Genomic DNA, 22500 nt, shown 5'->3' on the forward strand with positions numbered 1-22500 from the left:
CTATTACTACCCGACATATTTATAATATTTTATGCCATTGTTTGTTTTTCACTTTGTTCTGACAGCTTGCGGCTCCTCACAGAGAGAAGAGCAGAGAGGAGAGAGTCTGTGTGAATTACTTTAAATTGTGGGTCAGGGTCGACATCAGCAAAGATGTTTTTTTGAGAAGATGATCACTACAAAAGAAGTTTTGAAAACCGTTTAGGTCTCCGGTACTTCCAGTCCAACGCCTACTGCCTGCATGTACAGCGTTAGAAAATCGGGCCTTCAAAAAAATAAGTTTGACTTTTCCCCCCCCAAAAAATAAATAAATTCTATTTTCAATTTTTTTTTAATTCACTCACACATCCGCGACCGCGACCCACTCTAAACGGGTCCGCGACCCACTTTTGAGTCGCGAGTCCACCCACCAGTTGAGAACCACTGCTCTAGATGTGAAACCCCCTTATGTGCCCACCCCCCCATGTGAATCACACCTGACACACACACACACACACACACACACACACACACACACACACACACACACACACACACACACACACACACACACACACACACACACACACACACACACACACACACACACACACACACACACACACACACACACACACACACACACACACACACACACAGAACAATTTGATACATTTCCCGCTCATGTGCCCATCCCCCCCCATGGATCACACCTTTCACACGCAATACATGTTCAGTGTCTGTTCTTTGTATTTACTGCAGTTCTTCATGTGTACCAGTAGTCTGATACAATATGTACAGTTTGAAAGGGTGTTAAATGGAATTTGGTGATTCATGGTTTTTGTGTTAATGTAATAGCAGTTAAAACAAGACCGGTCAAATTTGACCGCGAACACCAAAGTAAGGGGGGACGAAGACAATAGGAGTTAAAGTATAAATACCACAGTCTAAAAAAAAAGGTGATATTTTACAATATTATATTATTCTGTTTCTCACAAATATGTATGTTCTAATGTTTTAGTTCATGAGGCAATTTTAAATCCTTACATATTTGTATTTATATTACTGGATTGGTTTTGGGGAAATAAATCAATTCATGCACAATTAAACAGTCTTATTTTCTAAGATTTTGAATAGATTTGTAACTTGCAAAAATATGTTTCATAAAAGGAGATTAATGTTGCTATTGATTTATAATAATCCTACAAAGCAGGACAACTTTTTTCAAGCATTAATATTCAAATGTATTTTCTAAATTGCCTAGTTTCTGAGGGATGAAGGGGAATGAACTATAAGGGTGAAATAATTATGGTAAAGTAAAATCTGCAATATTTGCCTCTAAAATGTAGTGGCATAAAATAATCAAGAAAAGTAAAAGTACGTCATAATTGTGGTTAAATACAGTATCTGAGTAAATGTGGTTGTAGTTGACGGTGATGGCCAGCAGGGGGCAGACTCACATTCCACCCTGTATTTCTCCATCTCCTGCACTTCAGCGATGCTCTCCCTGAGGTCGCTCACAAAGCGGGTTCGGTCCTGCTGACTGGGGGCCATGAACACGATCAGGACCTTCCTCTCCCCCTCGAGCACGGCGGTGGTGAGGCGGATACCGTGAGGGTAGTCTGAGGGGTGAGAACACCGAGGAATAAAACACTGAATAATCATGGGGCAGGGGTTTCAAACTCAAGGCCCGCGTGCCAAATGTGGCCGTGACTTAATAATAATAATAATAATAATAGATGACATTTGTATTGCGCCTTTCAAGGGACCCAAGGCCGCTTTACATGGTGAACAAACAAACAAACAAAAAGGGGCAAATAAAAAAGTAAAAATTAAATAAAGCAGTATCGGAGTGGAAGCAGGGGGACTGTGATGGGTTAGGGGTCAAAGGCCATGGTGAACAGGCGAGTTTTTAATGATGACTTGAAGATGTCCAGAAGATGTGACTTCACTTGATGTGGCCCGTAAGTTTATTATACGGTTACATGCCGCTTTACAGAAGCACGTTGTCCATAAACTACATGTCCCACAATGCATCTCATTTTGTGCGCACTGAAGAGACTTTAAATTATTTGCCCCAGACGTTATTAATTATGAAGTTATTACCCTATCTGATAATAATCCAATGCAGAGGCAATCATGTAATATAATACGTTATGTTATGATATATTTATCTATGTATATTATTTATATAGTCTTAAAGTTACAACCGGCCCTTTGAGTGCAACCATAATGCTGATGTGGCCCGCCATGACATTGAGTTTGACACCCCTGTCATAGAGGGCAAGTAAAAGTAGGAAAACGTTTCTCACATGAGTTCTGGAACATGTGCACCTGCATCTCCACCAGAGGGAACGATTGTCTGAAACTGTAAGTCACTGAGGTTTTCTTCTTCTGGAAGATTTTGGTCACCTGTGGGGAAAGACATTACATTACATCAGGGCTCTTCAACTGGCGGCCCGCGGGCCAAATCCGGCCCCGGGGTGATATTTACTGGCCCTTTGAGTATAATGTTAAAAAGGAATCTACTAGCCATCTTTTTCCCGGCCCCTTGCTTTGGATCATTTTCATCAACCGGCCCCATTCCAAACTAATTGAATAGCCCTGTATTACATGTCACTTGTTAGACGCTTTTATCCAAAGCGACTTGCACACATTCAGTACTGTGGACAATCCCCACGGGAGCAATTTGGGGTGAAGTGTCTTCAGGGACACAACGACACGCTGACTGCAGTGGGACTCGAACTTGCTTCCCCCTGATTCGAAGTCCATCGCACTATCCACTGAGCCACAGCCTCAATGCCCAGATATATGGCATTTTGTAAATGATTGTGATTTTTTTTTAAAGGTGAAAGAAAACATCCAAAATGTACATGTAGGTGTTTATTCTATGAATCTTGTCTATTTGAGTCCGTAGATTTATCCTAAATTCACCCAAAGTTAGCATTACGTAATTTGCATATTTGTGCTGTATTGTATTTTCTGATTAACGGAGATTTGACTCAAACATATCAACTAAATAAAATGTTTTTGAAACTGGTCTTTATCCAATGTTCACATTTCTGTTCTGAGAAGTTATGCTTTTAATGTGCAATTCATATCGTGAGTTGTATATTTTGCACAATGTATGTGATTATTATTATATATTTATTCAATGAAATTTATAAGTATTTTTCTCATATTTGATAAGATACTGCCTCATTTTCATATTTCAACATAACATTTCAGAAAACTTGTAAAATAAGAATGCCCTTAAAGTAAAGTTAGGAAGCTTCATGGTGATGTCTATGTGTTGAAAATGTTGTTAATAAAAGCTGAAGTGAAAGTGTTCCTCACCACCAGGAGGTCGTTGAACAGGAACACCTCCCTCTGGTGCACCCCCGTCCTCTGGGGTCTGTTGGGGTCCGGCACCTCGTACAGCTGGCAGCAGCACACCAGCCGGCGGTGGGGCAGCGACAGCACCTACAGACAGATACAGCACAAATAAATGAATAAAATTTAAACTATAGTCGTGGCAACATGTCACAAAGCATTGTATGTTGCTCACAGGCTTCTTGCCCACAATGACTCTCTCCACTGCCTGCACTTGGGACACGTGGTCATCGTTGGTGCGCAGCTCCCACTTCTGGATCCGCTGGTAGATCCCCACCAGCAGGTCCCGCGGGATGTCCTGCCCGTTGTCCACTCCTTCAGAGGGGAGGGGGGCAAGGAGAGGGAGGGGGTTAGGAGGGCATCTGATGCAAAAAGTATTGGAACATGCAACGTTTATCAAACAAGCTGCATCTGAAAGCTGTCTAAAAAAACTCCAACTTTAACTGAGATCCCATTTAGTCTTTTTTGTTAGACCTAGAACTTGCTATCCCCTGATTTGAAGTCCATCACACTACCCACTGAGCCACAGCCTCCTCCATAGAGATGTTTCTATAATGTTTTCTGGCCTTTAAACAGAAGCTTAATCAGAAATAGTCCCTTTAGGCTACTGGTTCCCAATATGGGTATTTCCTGTAAAGGTGGTATTGATGAGAAGTGGTGGAAAATAACCTCTTTTTAAATATATGGTCAAGATTTCATTCATTTAAATGGAAAAAACAAAAAATATATATTTGTAATGTTTGGATTATGAATTAGAATCGGAATCAGAACACCTTTATTCGTCCCACAGAGGGATAAAGAGATATTAATGTATTTAAAAAGTCGCTCAGGTTAAGGAAACAATAAATAAAGGAAGCTAATATATGAACCTCTCTTCCGGCAATAATAATATCGGCATGCGTCGGAGAAAAGAAAACACTGAATTAAAAAAAAGGAACCTATAAAATATGTTTCATTGTTTAAAAACAACCTAGTACCAAAAGAGAATATAGTTATCATTCTGCTCAAAACTTCCTCGTTTTACATTAACGTTATATGTAGAATATAATATTTTTAAATAAGTTTAAGGGTAGCAACCTTTAGTCGAGTTGTTGACTAATGCCCAAATCCCGTCTTGAAGTCAACCTGGTTATATTTATTCATCCTTAATGTTTTTGTATTATTGAAATGAAGAAATGTTTTGTTCTGGGGGCGGGGGATGTTCGGGCACCTCGTTTGATTGACAGCAGCTTGCAGGCTAGTGTTGGAGTTACACCGCAGGGAACAAGAGAGAAAGTAAACAAACTGCAGCCTCCACGTTTGAAACAGAAAACATGTCGGTGACGCTGAAGAGAAGCAGATCACCGTGATGTGCAGCTGCACGTTCATTATCTCTGCAGCTGCAAACTGACACAACACTATCACAGTTAATGTTTGGATGGTCGCTCTTCTAACAGGAGACATGTGTTCAAGGCAAAGAAGAACGAGACGGGAGCAGAAATGCTTAGAGGGGCTCAGAGTGACTTCACGTGTGATACTGGAACGATATTCTGTCCAATTAAAGAGGCCCTATGGTGTTTTGGGGGGTTTCACCTTTACTGTAAAGTGCTCTAAACCAGGGGTTCTCAACTGGTCAGGCCTCGCGACCCACTTTTTAACTGGTCAATACATCGCGACCCAACATTTTGAAGCACTCAAATCTATTCAACAAAAAAATCGTGCTGTAATATATACGCTTTTCAGCATACAATATTAATAAAAGTGAAGTACAGTGCATATATCCCTTCACAGAACTAAAGTATGCTTTTAAAAAAAGGTGAGATGAGATGATGGCTAGCTACCCGACATATTAATAATATGTTATGCCATTGTTTGTAGAAGAGCAAAGAGGAGATAGTCTGTGTGACTTACTTTAAATTGTGGGTAAGGGTAGATAGCTCCCATTGTTCTGTGACCCGTCAGTCCTCAGACCGGGGGTCATATTTCATTATGTGTTCATTTCGATCTGAAGTTGTACCCATGGATGTTTAAAGAAGATTTCTACCGCAAAGTTATTCTCCGTGGGGACTTCCGGCAACTATCTTGATTCTGATTGGTCAGGAGACTCGAAAAAACATCAGCAAAGATGTTTTAATGAGAAGATGATCACTACGTGACAGAAGTTTTCAAAACCGTTTATGGTCTCCGGTACTTCCAGTCCAACGCCGACTGCATGCACAGCGTTAGAAAATCGGGAGTTCAAAATAAAAGTTTGAGTTCCCCCACCCCCCAAAAAAAAATGGTCTGCTAAGGCTATAATCTAAAAGTTCCCTCCAGATGGAATTGACTTTGTTTACGTCCGTAACATAGTGACATCAACATGTAACACTTGCTCTTTCATTTTAAGGGGACTAAATGTTCCCTTATATAGAATCATGAGGCTTCCACCCATAAAGACATCATTCATACTGCCTAGTTTGTGTTTAAAGTGTGTGTGTTCTTTTCTGAAATCCTTGTGTTCCCTCCAGAGGGAGTTTCTCCAACAGACATTCCCTTCCTGAAACGCGTTCATTGGACTCCTTTGTTTACCTCGGGAACATAGTGACATCACAAACACTTGCTCTTTTATTATAAGGGGACGAAACACTATAAGTGTGTGTCTTTTCTGCCCGTAAGCACCTCTCAGGTTCTTGACGAAGTCCTCCAGCTTCATCTTCCTCTCCGCCTTCACGTTGGGGCTGTACATGTCCGTGTTGAGGAGGATGATGGCGAAGGCCAGGATGAAGATGGTGTCCGGGTTCTGGAACTGCCGGACCAGCGTGGGATTACACACACAGTACCTCTGACTGAGAGGAGACAGGAAGAACACGTTAAACACAGTGGGGTAAAGTAACTAAGTACTTTTACTTAAGTACTATTTTAAGGGACTTGTGCTGTACACGAGTATCTCCATTTTATAACATGGTGTACTTCTACTCCACTACATGTATTTAATACTTTCAGTTACTTTACAGATGTGGATGAATGATGTTAAATATAATCAAGTGTTAAATCAGACTTTCATGATCAATCATTATAAAACATATCATATATATTATTCTGAAATGGACCAATCTGCACAACGACTACTTTTACTGTCGCTACTTTCACTATATTTAGATGAGAATACTTTTCTACTTTTACTTGAGGAACATTTTGAATGCAGGACTTTTACTGTACCAGAGTATTCCTACACTCTGGTACTTCTACTTTTACTCAAGTACAAGATCTGAGTACTTCTACTTTTACTCAAGTACAAGATCTGAGTACGTCTCCCATCTCTGTTTAAACACTGTACCTACCACACACACACGCACGCACACACGCACACACACCACACGCACACACACCTGAACGCCTCGATGAGCCGCTCCACCTTCTGAGCCTCTCCCTGAACTTTAATCTGAGCCTGGAACTTCCTGAGAGCGTCGTCCAGGTCCATCCCTGAGAAGTCCATCTCATCCACCACACAGCTGCAACACACGGCACAGGGGCACGTCTCATATCAGAGCCAGTCCATTCAAGTCACATTTAGTTAAACAGATGATTTAAAAACACCGAAGTGCAGTACAGACCAGCGCAGGTCGCTTCACATCAGACGGCAAACAATCGACTCTCTTAAAACAACTGTGTCACATATTATCCATAAATATGTGTGTGGGGGGGGGATTGCCTCAAGGTAGAATTAATGTAGCCATGAAATGATCTGTTTTGAAAGTTACTCTAATGCTTTACCCACGCAATTATTATTTGCATAATTTCCTTAAAAAAAGCAAGTTTTAAAAGATAAGAACATGTGTTATGAGTACGGCTGCTCGATTATGGCAAAAATCATAATCTCGATTATTTGGGTCAATAATTGATATCACGATTATTAAAATCGATTATCCATTTACTTTGAAAACATCCATTTATTGAACAAAATGTTAACAGTATGTTTTTAACAGTTTATTATTTAAGTTTAATTCAACTGAAAAATATTATCGTTTTATTTCGATTACGTTGTTTTTCGTAATCGTTGCAAGCCAAAATCGTAATTGCAATTAAATACAATTAATTGAGCAGCCCTAGTTATGAGTCTATATCTGTATTATGTAAATATTAAAGGAATACTTCACCCAACAATGATCATTAATATATCCATTATATTACCTTGAATTCTTAAAGAACATTTTGTTTGTCTCGCATGCATCCACGGTGAACAAATACAAAAATGGGAATTGAATTGAAGGCTCCATGGTATATAACAGCAAAACTACTTCCACATAAAGCCTCGAGCTTGTGCAGGCATGTTACTCGTCTTTGCACGTTTTTACATGGAAGATCTGATTGGAAATAGTTTGTGGGTTAGTGAGAATATAACTGCATGAATGAGATCTGGATTATGCTGCACGAGTTGTGTGAGAGTTATAATATAATGTTGCTGTATTTACTTCAATTCAACATGACTTTTCTTGTTTCTTTTTATTCTTCATTTACTGTGAAGGCATGAGAGAACTTCTACGTTCTCCATTTGGTCAGAAAAAATATATAAAGCATTATATTCCTTACATTTTTCTCCATTCTAAAGATATTTTGTGACATGTCGTTTTTTCTGACTATCATGACCGCTTGAAACCCTACTGATGCTCTTGTTCTGTGTTTTCTGTCCCCTCACTCACTCCAAAACATCTTTGTTGAACTGTTTCTGTCGGTTTCCCAGGAACTCTCCGATCATCTGCCGGCTGAGGCCCTTCCTCTCCAGGATGAAGCGAGCGACCCCCACCGGAGTGTCCGATACGAATCCTCTCTCGATCAGGTACTGGATCCCCTTCTCTGGCTTCCTGCAGTCAGAGAGAAACACAGATATCAGAATCATGGTGCATACATACAAATAATAAAACATATAGTAAAATACAGCAGTATTTACATAGAATAAAATATGAAAGTAATAAAAAAAGAAAACAACGTGACCAGTTGGATGATCACCATTTCTTGCACAATAATATCCTGCATTATATTTGCTACTGGAAATTTGTATTTCCACATGTTTATGTTACCACATGTATATATATTTTTTAATGCCATTTTATTTCTATTTCAGAAATATTTTTGGACTGTTTATTTCTAGGGTCTTAATTTCTCTTATGTACATTGCCTTGGTTTTTTATGCTGCTGCAACGCAAACATTTCCCAAATTGGGATCATAGAAAGTACTGTGCGAGTCCAGCCAGCGAGCATCAATCTATCCAGTCCAGCAGCCGAGCCAGCCAGCCAGCAAACGACCGAGCCAGCGAGCCAGCGAGCGAGCGAGCCATGCCAGCGAGCCAGCCAGCAAGCGAGCCAGCCAGCGAGCCAGCAGCCAGCGAGCGAGCCAGCCAGCGAGCAAACGACCGAGCCAGCGAGCGAGCCAGCCAGCGAGCCAGCAGCCAGCAGCCGAGCCAGCCAGCCAGCAACGACCGAGCCAGCGTAGCAGCGAGCGAGCCAGCCAGCGAGCCAGCCAGCGAGCCAGTCCAGCGACGCCAGCAGCCAGCGAGCGAGCCAGCCAGCGAGCAAACGACCGAGACAGGAGCCAGTCGAGCGAGCTAGCCAGCCAGCTAGCCAGCCAGCAAGCGAGCCAGCCAGCGATCCAGCAGCCAGCGAGCTAGCCATCTAGCAAACGACCGATCCATCCATCTGAGCCATCCAGCCAGCAATGCAAACGACCCTAGCCAGAGAGCCATCGATGCGAGCGCTCCAGCCAGCGAGCCAGCCAGCCATCTATCCATCCATCCATCAAACTACCTATCTATCTATCCATCCATCTATCCCTCTATCCATCCATCCAACTATCTATCTATCCATCCATCCATCCATCAAACTACCTATCCATCCATCCATCCATCCATCCATATGTATCCATAGCTACAGTGTAGTTATGACAATGGACATCTTCGGTCAGAGGCTCCTCCAACAGTGCAACACAATAAAACATGAACAAATGACAATAAAGCCTTGCATCTTGAAACAGGGTCTCACTTGTTGAACATGTTGAGTCCGATGCGGTACTGCCTCCTCTGCACCACGTCGCTGTTGAAGGGGGGCGAGTCCCAGCTGTGCCGGCACTCCCTCTGGTACGTCTGCTTCCCGAGGGGCGGCAGCGGCTCCCGCAGGCTGTCCTGGGACGAGGAGCCCGAGCTGCAGTTCACCGTCTCGTTGGAGTTGGTGGTGGAGTTGAGCGAGTCGTTGTCTCCGTCCGAGCAACACGGCTGCTCCAGACCTCCAGAGGGCAGCGCTGTGGAGGAGGAGGAGGACAGGGGGGTGGTGGGGGGCTGCTGGGGGGAGGAGGAGGAGGAGGGGGTGTCGGGGTACTGGTGGTGGTGGATGGGGTGGTGGTGGTGGTGGTGAGAGGCCACCTGGTGGGGGATGTGAGTGGGGATGACTCTGCCTGGAGGCCGAGTCTGACCCTGAGCGGCCGCTGGCGAGGGCGGGGGCCGGGCTCCTGTGTTGGGGGAGTGTTTGAGGGTCCCCTGAGGAGACCCTCCCCCCCCTACCGGCTCCTGCTCGTACACCAGCTGCCGGGTCAGGGAGCCGCGGTCCGAGCGGTCGCTCATGTCCACCGAGCTGTCGCTGGGCGGCTCGATGGTGAGCAGCGGCAGGTGGGCTCCTCTCAGACGGTAGTCCCGGCACTCGGTGCAGGGGGTGCTGCGTCGGCTGTTACCGCTGCCCCCCCCCCTCCGTGTCCCGGCTGTCCTCACGCCCGCTCACCCCCCCGCCGGGGCCCCAGTACTCTGTGTCCGTGCTGCTGGGGCCCCGGTCCAGGGACAGCGGGGAGGAGGGGCATACCGTCGTCCATGTAGAGCGTGACATCGCTGTAGGAGGTGGCGGTGCTGTCTCCGTGCATGCTGAGGGCCCCCCCCCCGCCCCCCGGGCGCGCCCCCCCGCCCCCCGCTGGGAGGACGGGTTGCTGCTGCTGCTCCACACACACTCCTCAAAGTCCTCGCTGAGACCCCCCCTCTCCCTGCTGCCCTCCTGGGAGTCATCGCGACCCGCGCGGCAGGTGAGGGCGTCGTCTATGGAGTCGGCTAAAGACTTCACCTGGAGGGGGAGCGGAGGAGGTCAGCAGACTGACTGGGTTTAGCTCACATGTTATACAACATAGTTTTTAAAGGAACAATGAATGAATGGAGTATCCCGACTTGTTATTACAACACATTTACTACTTATCTTGGATCAAATAAAGTTCCATAGCAGCAAACATTGTTGGCCAAGGTACAGCTACCAGGTGTGTTTTTGTTGATGCACATTACAAAGAGTGTGTATAGACGTCACCTGTTTGGAGAAGGAGTCCTCCAGGTGTGTGTAGTCTCCGGGCCGGTCGGGGTCTGGGGAGTGGGGGGGTCCGATGGCCACGTTGTGGGTGAAGCTGGTCTGAGTTTGGGCCTGCTGCTGCGGCTGCCGCTCGTCGAAGGAGTACTGCAGCCTCATGTTGGACAGGATGATGCGGCGCGTCATGCGGCTCTCTGACGCCGAGCTGCGCAGGCGCTCAAAGTTCTTGTTCATGCGATATTGTCTGAAGGCCGTCTGGATGGTCCTCGCTGCTCTGCGACTGACGAAGGAGCCGCCGTACTTCCTCTCCAGCATCTCCACCTGGAAGAAGGGGGAGGAAGAGAAGAATGAGGAAAAGGAATCCATCATCTGCACAATATTCACTGGGGCTCAAAATCCAGACTTCAAAATCTTACATAAGTTAGAATTTTGAGAAAAAGTCAGAATACTGAGATTTTCTGAAAAAAGTCAGAACGTTGAGAAAAAAGTCAGAATGTAAAAATAATTTCTGAATTTTGAGATTTTCTGAAAGTAGTCAACCATTTAGATTTTCAGAAAAAGTCAACATTTTGAATCAGAAATGTTCACAAAAAAGTGAGAATGTTGAGAAAAAGTCTGAATTCTGAGATTTTCTGAAAAAAGTCAGAACGTTGAGAAAAAAGTCAGAATGTTAAAAAAAAGTCAGAACGTTGAGATTTTCAGAAAGTAGTCAACATTTTGAATCAGAAATGTTCACAAAAAAGTCAGAACGTTGAGGAAAAAGTCAGAATTTTTAGATTTTCTTAAAAAAAGTCAGAACGTTGAGACTTTCAGAAATCAGTCAACATTTACATTTTCTGAAAAAAGTCGGAATTTGGAGATTTTCACAAAAATGTCAGAAAGTTGAGAAAAAAGTCAGAATGTAAAAGAAATTTCAGAATTTTGAGATTTTCTGAAAGTAGTCAACATTTTGAATCAGAAATGTTCACAAAAAAGTGAGAATGTTGAGAAAAAGTCTGAATTCTGAGATTTTCTGAAAAAAGTCAGAACGTTGAGAAAAAAGTCAGAATGTAAAAATAATTTCTGAATTTTGAGATTTTCTGAAAGTAGTCAACCATTTAGATTTTCAGAAAAACTCAACATTTTGAATCAGAAATGTTCACAAAAAAGTGAGAATGTTGAGAAAAAGTCTGAATTCTGAGATTTTCTGAAAAAAGTCAGAACGTTGAGAAAAAAAGTCAGAATGTTAAAAAAAAGTCAGAACGTTGAGATTTTCAGAAAGTAGTCAACATTTTGAATCAGAAATGTTCACAAAAAAGTCAGAACGTTGAGGAAAAAGTCAGAATTTTTAGATTTTCTGAAAAAAGTCAGAACGTTGAGACTTTCAGAAATCAGTCAACATTTACATTTTCTGAAAAAAGTCGGAATTTGGAGATTTTCACAAAAATGTCAGAAAGTTGAGAAAAAAGTCAGAATGTAAAAGAAATTTCAGAATTTTGAGATTTTCTGAAAGTAGTCAACATTTTGAATCAGAAATGTTCACAAAAAAGTGAGAATGTTGAGAAAAAGTCTGAATTCTGAGATTTTCTGAAAAAAGTCAGAACGTTGAGAAAAAAGTCAGAATGTAAAAATAATTTCTGAATTTTGAGATTTTCTGAAAGTAGTCAACCATTTAGATTTTCAGAAAAACTCAACATTTTGAATCAGAAATGTTCACAAAAAAGTGAGATTGTTGAGAAAAAGTCTGAATTCTGAGATTTTCTGAAAAAAGTCAGAACGTTGAGAAAAAAGTCAGAATGTTAAAAAAAAGTCAGAACGTTGAGATTTTCAGAAAGTAGTCAACATTTTGAATCAGAAATGTTCACAAAAAAGTCAGAACGTTGAGGAAAAAGTCAGAATTTTTAGATTTTCTGAAAAAAGTCAGAACGTTGAGACTTTCAGAAATCAGTCAACATTTCCATTTTCTGAAAAAAGTCGGAATTTGGAGATTTTCACAAAAATGTCAGAAAGTTGAGAAAAAAGTCAGAATGTAAAAGAAATTTCAGAATTTTGAGATTTTCTGAAAGTAGTCAACATTTTGAATCAGAAATGTTCACAAAAAAGTGAGAATGTTGAGAAAAAGTCTGAATTCTGAGATTTTCTGAAAAAAGTCAGAATCTTTAGATATTCAGAAACAATTCAAAATAAAAACGTCAGCATTTTGTGGTGTCAGGTATGCAGGGTTAGGCAAAAATAAAAGAGTCATACATCTTTCTTCCAACTAATTATATTTAAAACTTGCTCCTGTCCTACCCTCCATTCACTCGAGTAAATGTACTTAGTTACCTTCTTATCCTGCAGGTCAGTGGAGAGCTCGTAGCTGTCGGACAGCGCCTTGCACTTCTTGTTCTCCTCTTCCTCCTGCTTGCGGAGGGCCAAGCTGGCGGGCTGGTGGCGGCTCCGCAGGGCCCAGGCCAGGCTCGCTGAGCTGGGGCCCGACACGAGGGAGGGGTCCCTGGAGCCGGGGGCCACAGGGCTGTCAGAGTACCGCTCAGACCCCCGCAGGTAGGGGGTCTGCTGGATGAAGGAGACGTCTTTACGGGGGCCCGTCTCTGGAGGATTCCCCTCCACACTGCAGGGGAAAGAAGCCGTTAGTGGTGAATAGGGTAAAAAGAATAACTGGTAGATATCACAATGAAACTTACCCAGTTGATTACTTTCATTAAGACAATTATGTTTTGTATTGGAAGTTGTTGACATATTAGAATCAAAGGCTTTTCAGTCCAAAAAACAGATTGTGAAATTCAGACACTACAGGTGAAATGGTAAAGAATTGAATTTACAGTTATCAAAATGAAAGACAATCGTTTTTTGTATTGGAAGTATTTTGAAATTGTAAGTTTAAATACGCAAATAATGCATTTTAGTACGACATATGTGCTGATTTGCAAACACTTCCAGAACAGAAATGTGAGTATTGGATAAAGCCAGGTTCAAAGTCCTAGTTTTTAAAACCCTTGTTTCATTGTGTTGACATATTTGTTATGACCCTGGGTCATTTGTGTGTGGATATTTCCCCTCCTGTGAGAGTCAGGAAGGCAAGGCAAGTTTATTCATATAGCACTTTTCAGCACAAGGCAATTCAAAGTGCTTTACAAAAAATGAAAGACATTAAGAAAATGGCATTTAAAATCTGTCATTAAAAAGAAAAGCTAATAAAATAAACATTAAAATAAAAAATACATGGATAAAAGTTACAGTGCAGTCTAAGATATGAATAGTTCAATTAAAAGCAGCGACAAAGAGAAAAGTCTTCAGCCTGGATTTAAAAGTAGTCAGAGTTGCAGCGGACCTGCAGGTTTCTGGGAGTTTGTTCCAGATATTTGGAGCATAATAACTGAACGCTGCTTCTCCATGTTTAGTTCTGACTCTGGGGACAGGAAGCTGACCAGTCCCTGAAGACCTGAGAGATCTGGATGGTTCATAATTTAGCAGCAGGTCAGAAATGTATTTTGGGCCTAAACCATTCAGTGCTTTATAAACCAGCAGCAGTATTTTGAAATCTATTCTTTGACACACAGGAAGCCAGTGCAAAGACTTCAGAACAGGAGTGATGTGATCCACTTTCTTAGTGTTAGTGAGGACTCGAGCAGCGGCGTTCTGAATCAGCTGCAGCTTTCTAATAGATGTTTCTGTGAGACCTGTGAAGACACCATTGCAGTAGTCGAGTCTACTGAAGATAAAAGCATGGACACGTTTCTCCAGATCCTGCTGTGACATTAGTAAGGTTTCTCATTTCTCTAATTCCCCTCCTCGACTCCTATCTTCGTGTCCTAGTCCCGCCCACAGGAGTCGAGGAGGGGAAATTAGAGAATTGAGAAACCTTCTGTGTGTGTGTGTGTGTGTGTGTGTGTGTGTGTGTGTGTGTGTGTGTGTGTGTGTGTGTGTGTGTGTGTGTGTGTGTGTGTGTGTGTGTGTGTGTGTGTGTGTGTGTGAGCAGGTGGTGCCTGTTTAGCCAAGCAGTTCCTCTGCCCTCTCTCTCCCTACTCCGTGTCTGTTGTAGAAAACCTGATCTATTGTTCTGTGTCGTTAAATCTAACGATTACCGGTCCTTTTGTACTTTTTGGTATCTTTGTAAAGATAAGCTAATTCAACCTGTCTTGAAAGACACGCTTTGCGACACCCTTTTATTTTGTTCAAATCCAGTGTTTTCATTAGGCTAGGTAAGAAGTCTGTATTTTATTTTACTTATTTTGTTAGGCAAGATGTATGTATGCTCAGGGTTATTTGTTTATGTGGGTTGTCTCGCCTCCTTTAAAAACAAACAGGTAATTCAAATTAAAGGCATTTTTCTGTCTCATTGTCCCTTTCTTGGGAGAGTGCGGAGAGTGCGGAGAGTGGGGAGAGTGCGGAGAGTGGGGAGAGTGCGGAGAGTGCACATTTGTGCTGCGCCTAGGTTCCCCTAGACCTGGGCGTAACATATTAGAAGAACGGGTTGAAATAAAGGTAACTTTACGTTTTACAGTCGTAACTTTAAATAAGAATTCTTTAACCAGTGCAAAAACAGAAAAACACATTGTTTTGAATATAATGTTCACTTCATACACTACAGGTAAATAGGGTCAAATGTAACTGTTAGTACTCACAATGAAACTTCCCCAGTTGATTACTGACATTAAGACAATTTTGTATTGCAAGTTTTCTGAAATGTAATGTTTCAGAAAATGTCATTATAATATGAAATATGTGCTAATTTGCAAACATTTCCAGGCCAGAAATTTGAACAATTCTTGTTTCATTTTGTTGACGTATTACAGGGAAATGTTAAAATAGAAGGTATCTTTAAATATTTTGAATATTCTGTACATGATGGTTAGGGTGAAACATGTAACGACTAGATATCACCATGAAACTTCCCAATTTCATTAAAACAATAGCTTTTTGGATGACCTGTTTTCTAAAAAAAGGATGTTAAAAATGCAAATCAGGCCAGAATGAAACCTATACAGACACAAACCTAAAAGTGCATTCTGGGTGTTTTCTTTCCACCGGTCTGAAGGAAGCAAAATACCACAGATCCCCCTAATTGACCAGTGCATGTAAAACATGTGTGTGCCTGCAGTGTCGTCTTCAGAGCGGGAATAATAAAAAGGGACTTACTTGTAAAGTTTAGTGCGCCGAGTAGTTAACTTTATCCTTCTGGAATTCATGGTGAACTTTTGACTCAAAGCGGTGCTAAAGATCCAAACACATTCCTCCTCTTGTTATAGTCAAAATATGAGATAAAGGTTATGTCCTGCCTCTCCCTGTCTTCCAGTCCCACTCAGTGTGTCTTTATCTGTGCAACCACAAAGACACACACACCAGCAGTGTTATGTTTGCAGCACAACTATTACCGTTACTGAAATATCTTTTGACAAAAAACAACTCCTCCCAGATTCACTCACCACAAGTCAGAAGGGAAAGCTAGCAGCTAAGATTTGCAACCAAATCACCAACAAACTTTAGCTCGATTCAAATGCAAACCCATAACGACTTAGTAGTGGATTTTAAAGCAGCCAACAACCATTAAAACACACACACACACACTTTCAACACTATACTGACAGGAAAGACTATATTATGTTGGCAGCAAGTGTAAAACAAGCAAACAATAGTGAGGGTCTTAGATTAACTCTTACTTGAAGCTAGAAACTAACATTTGCAACCAAATCGCCCAAAAACGTTAGCTGGATTCAAATGCAAAACAATAAAAACTTAGTAGTGTATCCTTATGACACACACATTGTTACAAGCTGATTTTTAGGAGCCAACAACCACTTAAACACACGCAACTCAAACACTATACTAACAAGAAAGATGAGGTCATGTAAGTGTAAAACAAACAGAATAGTGAGACAGAATATATCTCCTCCCAGATTTACTTGCATACAAAGCTAGCAGCTAAGATTTGCAGCCAAATCCCCAACGAACTTTAGCTGAATTTGAATCCAAACAACAAAACAATAAAAACTCAGCCGGATTTAAGTCCACAGATCCTCCCGAGTCCTGCTGCTCATGTTTCCCCAGACAAATCCCACCACAGGTCCATTAGTCAGTGGGTGTTTTTGGAGAACAGTGTCATGTTCCTGCCTGCCTACATTTCCGACGTGTTTTGTTAGCCACGCCCCCTTTCTGTCAGCTGTGCCATGAAAAGGAGCTGCTGCAGATCCAGGGTCAGATGCGTCGGAGGAGCCCTGTGTACGGTGGCTGAGAGGTGCTGACAATTACAAAGTGTGAAATACTTTAAAAAAGCTTGAGACAAATTTACATTTTCTAAAACAAAATGACATTAGCAAAACACTTTTTCCAAAGAAAAAACGATTTCACATTGACACAAACAAATTAACAAGATGCAAAACACTTGTACAAAGCTAGACAAATTTAGAAGTGTCGAAACACTTTAACATTTCCAGAAACACTTTAACATTTCCAGAAACACTTTAACATTTCCCGAAACACTTTAACATTTCCCGAAACACTTTAACAAACTAGAGAATCAAACCGGAAAGGAAATGCCCATCATACCAGAAGTGATGTGCAAGGGATTGACACAAATTTAAGTTTGTTTGGACGGATAGACCGCCGGTACCTGTTTCGGGAAATGTTAAAGTGTTTCGACACTTGTAAATGTGTCTCTAGTTTTGTGAAAGTGTTTCGCATCTTGTTAAATAGTTTTTTCACTGGTAAAAGTGTTTTGCTAATGTCAATTTGTTTTATTAAATGTCAATTTGTCTCAAGCTTTGTTAAAGTGTTTCATACTTTGTAATTGTCGATTGCACCTCTCAGCCACCGTACATGGGAGATATGCAAATCCTGCAGGAGCTGGCGGTGTCGTGGTTTTTTCCGTTAGTCTCAAACATTCATGCAGAAGGCAATAAAAGGAGTGACATGGAACTTTCTTTATGAGGACAAACATGCCGGCTCCTCCCTGCCTCTTTGTGTCGGATCGCAGAGACTTCCTGTTCCAAAAACAGGACCAGTTGGAAAAAGCTCCTCAGGGAAGCGGGAAATAACTAAGGTAAGGTATTTTAATTTGTTAGTTTGGATCTTGTAGGGCACTGACCCCGAGATATTAAGGCTTAAGAGGTCATGGTGTTAAGGGTGTCAGACAAATGCATGCATATTGTTTCATCTGATGGTATAAGAATAAGACTATAACATATGTATTATTGTGTCAAATAAATAAAATACATGATACGGATGGAAAGTTGCATTAAAAACATTGTCTGCCCAAAATGACTAATTTATAAATATATATATCTTCCTGCAGTTCTACAGTTCGTCAGTTCACTTTGCTATTTTTGTTATGCATTAAATATCTTACAACATATCCATAAAATGTCACTTAGCCAGGGTTCATCAGTAGTTGATGCTGGAATTTAAACATGTTGACAAAGCCTCAGGGTCTTTGGAGTGGGTCGGGGTTGGGGGGAAACTCAGCACAATGCGGCCGGACATCCTGCACATGAGCGGCTAAATGTGTGTTGAGTCGAAACAGCAACAGCGAGGAAGCTGCAGCAGAAACAGAAGGTGCATCTCACTTCAGTTAAATGGATTCCTTGTGTCTCTCACTTGTGTTGTTTTCCTCCCACCAGGGAAGCATGGAGAGATGCAAGGAAACCACGAGAAGCAGGGAAATGAGTTTTAAGAGCAATGGGACGTGGGCTGAAGTCGAATAGTCCATTTCGCTTAGGAACCTTCCTAACGGAGTGAAATGACCCGGAAGTCCGTCACTGGCAGCCATAATAAGTGCCGTTCGAATTCTCTAGTCAAGATGATAGGAAAGACGGTTTCAAACTTCCTTTATACCCTCCTTTAGCTTAGGAACCACTGGACCTCCCTACCCGAAAGGAGAGGAGAAAATGCTGCCCCACAATGCCTTGCGGCCGCAGCATTTGCCGTCACTCAACAGTCGGCCGTTCACGGAAACAACCGATTATGACCGAGAAATGATATCATGAAAGTTACAGTGCTTATTAAGCATTTTAAAACATAGGTGGTAAGTTGCCAAAGTGCTTTGTTTTGAACGTTAATCAGTATTATAATCAAAAAGAGAAATATGAACGTTAGTTTTCACTGAAATGATCAAATAAAGTCAACATTTCAGTCTTTACTGAGCTGTGGGGTTTGTTCAACTTTTAAAAGATGTTTGAATGGTGATATACACAGTGATAGATGTTAAGGACTAACGTTTATAATAAATACATCTGTATTGATTTTAAGATCTTTAGTTCATACAATCATACGTATTGGGATCATTGGTATTAACGTGGACCGGAGGGAGAGGGTGACGACGAGCATAAGTTTCACTTTCCTTTTTTATTTCAATTCCAACTTTGGTCATGAAGAATCTGTTTCTCTGTTGTCCACGTTCATAAAGCAAAGCAGCAGCATCAGAGCACGGTGCAGAGTCTCTAGATGAGTTTACGGTAGTCCCTCGTTCTTATTGAACATCCATGTTGTAGTCCGCTGTATAGAAAACTGTAGTTTCCATAGTTACCCCACAGCAGCAGCAGACGCACATTCATGACGTCCGCTGGCGCATCATAAACACGTCGGATAGTGAAAATGCATTCGGATTCTCTAAAGTACTGCAGTCTCTTCTCCTAAGTCCTTTTGAATTCTCCTATCCACTATCCCTTAACCCCGTGACGTTTCACTCAGAGGTCAAGGAATAGGAGATAGGGTTAGAATTTAGGAGCTGATTTTTGGATTATCCGACCGCAACCCTGGTTTCCTCCGGAGCGCCACGTGAAGCGACGTCCGTTCGTGATGACGCCGCACAGCTGATCGTCTGACAGCAGCCAGATCAGTGCATGCGCTGCATCGTCCAATCAGTGAGCGATACACAGTAAGGGGGCGGGGCGAGTGTCTGAGGATTTCGCCGGAGGATGGTCTGGTAGTTCCTCGATTATCGCTCCTCGATCCTCCGTTATCAAAAATAAGGCCACTGGGACGGTACTCAAGATGGCGCAGACAAATCAACTTCCAGTGATACAGAGCCCGAGGAGCGAGGAAATGAAAAATAAGAGAAGTGAGAAGCACTCAGAGTCGTGCTGAAACACAGAGATCGATACGCGACACAATCCTGACATCTGCAGGAACACACACATCACCACAGCTCAGAGGGTCATATCAGCTTCACAGATTTACATCTGTTTAGAACTGACTCTTCTGTCTCAAAGTGTGCCCTCTCACACCCACTCATACATTTGGTTCATTGCCTTATTTATTATTCATTGATTTGTCTTTGTGTTGATTACATAACTCTTGGATGGATTCAGATTATATATTTTTGTTATTTGTCCTGCTTGCTTGTTTTGGTCCAATACATTTGTTTGATTTGGTGGCGGTGTGCACAATGAACACTGGGAATTCGTGGGAACACAATAATTAGTACGCAATAACTAAATCCAGATAGTCTATATAGAAACTGATGACTGAGTGACAACCATGACAACACTAGCTAAACTCTGTACCGTAGGCTACGGCTATTATCGCGAAGCATGGATCATTTTGATTTGATTTGATTTTCATTTGGGTATGAATTATAATGATATTCTGCAATCCCTTGCAGTTAAGCACAGTGTCATCCTTAGCAAAAGGCACTTGATTCGGCTGCTGAAAATGCACGGTTTGAAATGTAGTTGAGTAAAGTTAGAACGGTATTGGCAGATTCTGATTTCACGGATCAATAACTCATGAACAAAACGTTATTCAGACACAAATGACGTCTCCTAAGTACCGTGGTAAGGTTGACAACGAACTACAATCACATGTTGATCAAAAAAAGCCAATATGCGCCGTCCTCGCTCCGAGCTGGACACATTACATTGGTCTCTGTCTGCAGCCGGAGAAGAAATGAGTGCTCAGGGACCGTCTGCAAAGTGCAACTCTGAAAAAAGAGAATACAATAATATTCAATCACTTCACTATTCTACAGTATATTACTACTAAACTCATTACACACATCAATAGTCTCCTGTTGCTCATACTACATCAGAGAGTTTGGAAGAATATGGTTTGGAATAATTTTGGTGAATATTTATACTGTATAATAGTAAAGTTATTGAAGATGATGCCATATTTATTGAAGATTTTACACTGCAAATATATTTTAAATAATTTTGGTGAATATTTATAGTGTAAAATCTTCAATAAATATGGCATCATCTTCAATAATAATATTATTAATAGTATCTAAAAAAACATGTACTATTTGCAGGGAATTAAGCAGATTTCGGACCCAGAATCTTCTGTTCTCACAGTGTAAACAAAGTGTAAATAGGAACCAATCGTAGATAATAACCCCCGCTTCCATTTTTAAATAAACCCACACGTGCTGTTGAGACGGATATCTGCTGTTATTTCACATTATGCAGATTGTCGTTCACAACCTGTGGAGCATCTTCCACACCCACCTCCTCAGTAACAGTCAATACGTCGTCATGGCAACTACGCTTCCACTCCTAACAACTGCCTCACCGCCCACAGAGGTCACTAAGCAACCGTCACTAAGCAACCCCCTCCCTCCTCTATTTAAGGAGCAACGGAGGAGGAATGGTAGATGAGATGCTGCACAGATATATTTAAAAAATAAACAGTGTATAAAGTGGAGAGGAAAGCAGATCCTGTAAGTGCATACAGTAGATCTTGGACTTGAGTAAAGGTAGAAGTACTCAGATCTTGTTCTTGAGTAAAGGTAGAAGTACTCAGATCTTGTGTTTGAGTAAAAGTTGAAGTACTCATATCTTGTGCTTGAGTAAAAGTTGAAGTACTCAGATCTTGTGTTTGAGTAAAAGTAGAAGTACTCAGATCTTGTGCTTGAGTAAAAGTTGAAGTACTCAGATCTTGTTCTTGAGTAAAGGTAGAAGTACTCAGATCTTGTGTTTGAGTAAAAGTTGAAGTACTCATATCTTGTGCTTGAGTAAAAGTTGAAGTACTCAGATCTTGTGTTTGAGTAAAAGTAGAAGTACTCAGATCTTGTGCTTGAGTAAAAGTTGAAGTACTCAGATCTTGTGTTTGAGTAAAAGTAGAAGTACTCAGATCTTGTGCTTGAGTAAAAGTAGAAGTACTCAGATCTTGGACTTGAGTAAAGGTAGAAGTACTCAGATCTTGTTCTTGAGTAAAGGTAGAAGTACTCAGATCTTGTGTTTGAGTAAAAGTTGAAGTACTCATATCTTGTGTTTGAGTAAAAGTAGAAGTACTCAGATCTTGTGCTTGAGTAAAAGTTGAAGTACTCAGATCTTGTACTTGAGTAAAAGTAGAAGTACTCAGATCTTGTGTTTGAGTAAAAGTAGAAGTACTCAGATCTTGTGCTTGAGTAAAAGTTGAAGTACTCAGATCTTGTACTTGAGTAAAAGTAGAAGTACTCAGATCTTGTACTTGAGTAAAAGTAGAAGTACTCAGATCTTGTGCTTGAGTAAAAGTAGAAGTACTCAGATCGTGTACTTGAGTAAAAGTAGAAGTACTCAGACCTTGTATTTGAGTAGAAGTAGAAGTACTCAGATCTTGCACTTGAGTAAAAGTAGAAGTACTCAGATCTTGTACTTGAGTAAAAGTAGAAGTACTCAGACCTTGTATTTGAGTAAAATATATACTAATAATATATATAAACTCAGATATTGTAAAAAAAAAAGTAGAGTGTAGGAATACTCAGTTACAAGTAAAAATCCTGCTTCAAAATGTTACAGAAGTAAAAGTAAAAAAGTATTAGCATCAACCCTAAAACATGTGTTTCCTCTGAGATACAACTCAAAATAAGATGCTTCAATAGTCATTGATGCATTGTCAAAAAAATAAGACTCCTATATATCTCACTGCGTTGTTACTTCTTAAGTTAATATATCTTATATCAAGTGTATT

The 22500-nt window shown here is 41.3% G+C and overlaps 1 protein-coding gene across 1 annotated transcript in view; it reads right to left on the reverse strand.

Annotated features, from left to right (window-relative positions):
* iqsec2b (IQ motif and Sec7 domain ArfGEF 2b) overlaps positions 1 to 22500 on the reverse strand; it is a 63840-nt gene that overhangs the window by 8457 nt on the left and 32883 nt on the right. Inside the window, 13 exon segments of the mRNA XM_034086154.2 lie at positions 1440 to 1601; positions 2292 to 2391; positions 3316 to 3441; positions 3527 to 3666; positions 5989 to 6155; positions 6699 to 6821; positions 8010 to 8171; positions 9346 to 10040; positions 10042 to 10146; positions 10148 to 10216; positions 10219 to 10404; positions 10639 to 10956; positions 12940 to 13225. Of these exon segments, the coding sequence (XP_033942045.1) occupies positions 1440 to 1601; positions 2292 to 2391; positions 3316 to 3441; positions 3527 to 3666; positions 5989 to 6155; positions 6699 to 6821; positions 8010 to 8171; positions 9346 to 10040; positions 10042 to 10146; positions 10148 to 10216; positions 10219 to 10404; positions 10639 to 10956; positions 12940 to 13225 (2639 nt within the window).

Source organism: Pseudochaenichthys georgianus, chromosome 7 (assembly GCF_902827115.2).
Source record: "Pseudochaenichthys georgianus chromosome 7, fPseGeo1.2, whole genome shotgun sequence".
NCBI lineage: Eukaryota > Metazoa > Chordata > Actinopteri > Perciformes > Channichthyidae > Pseudochaenichthys > Pseudochaenichthys georgianus.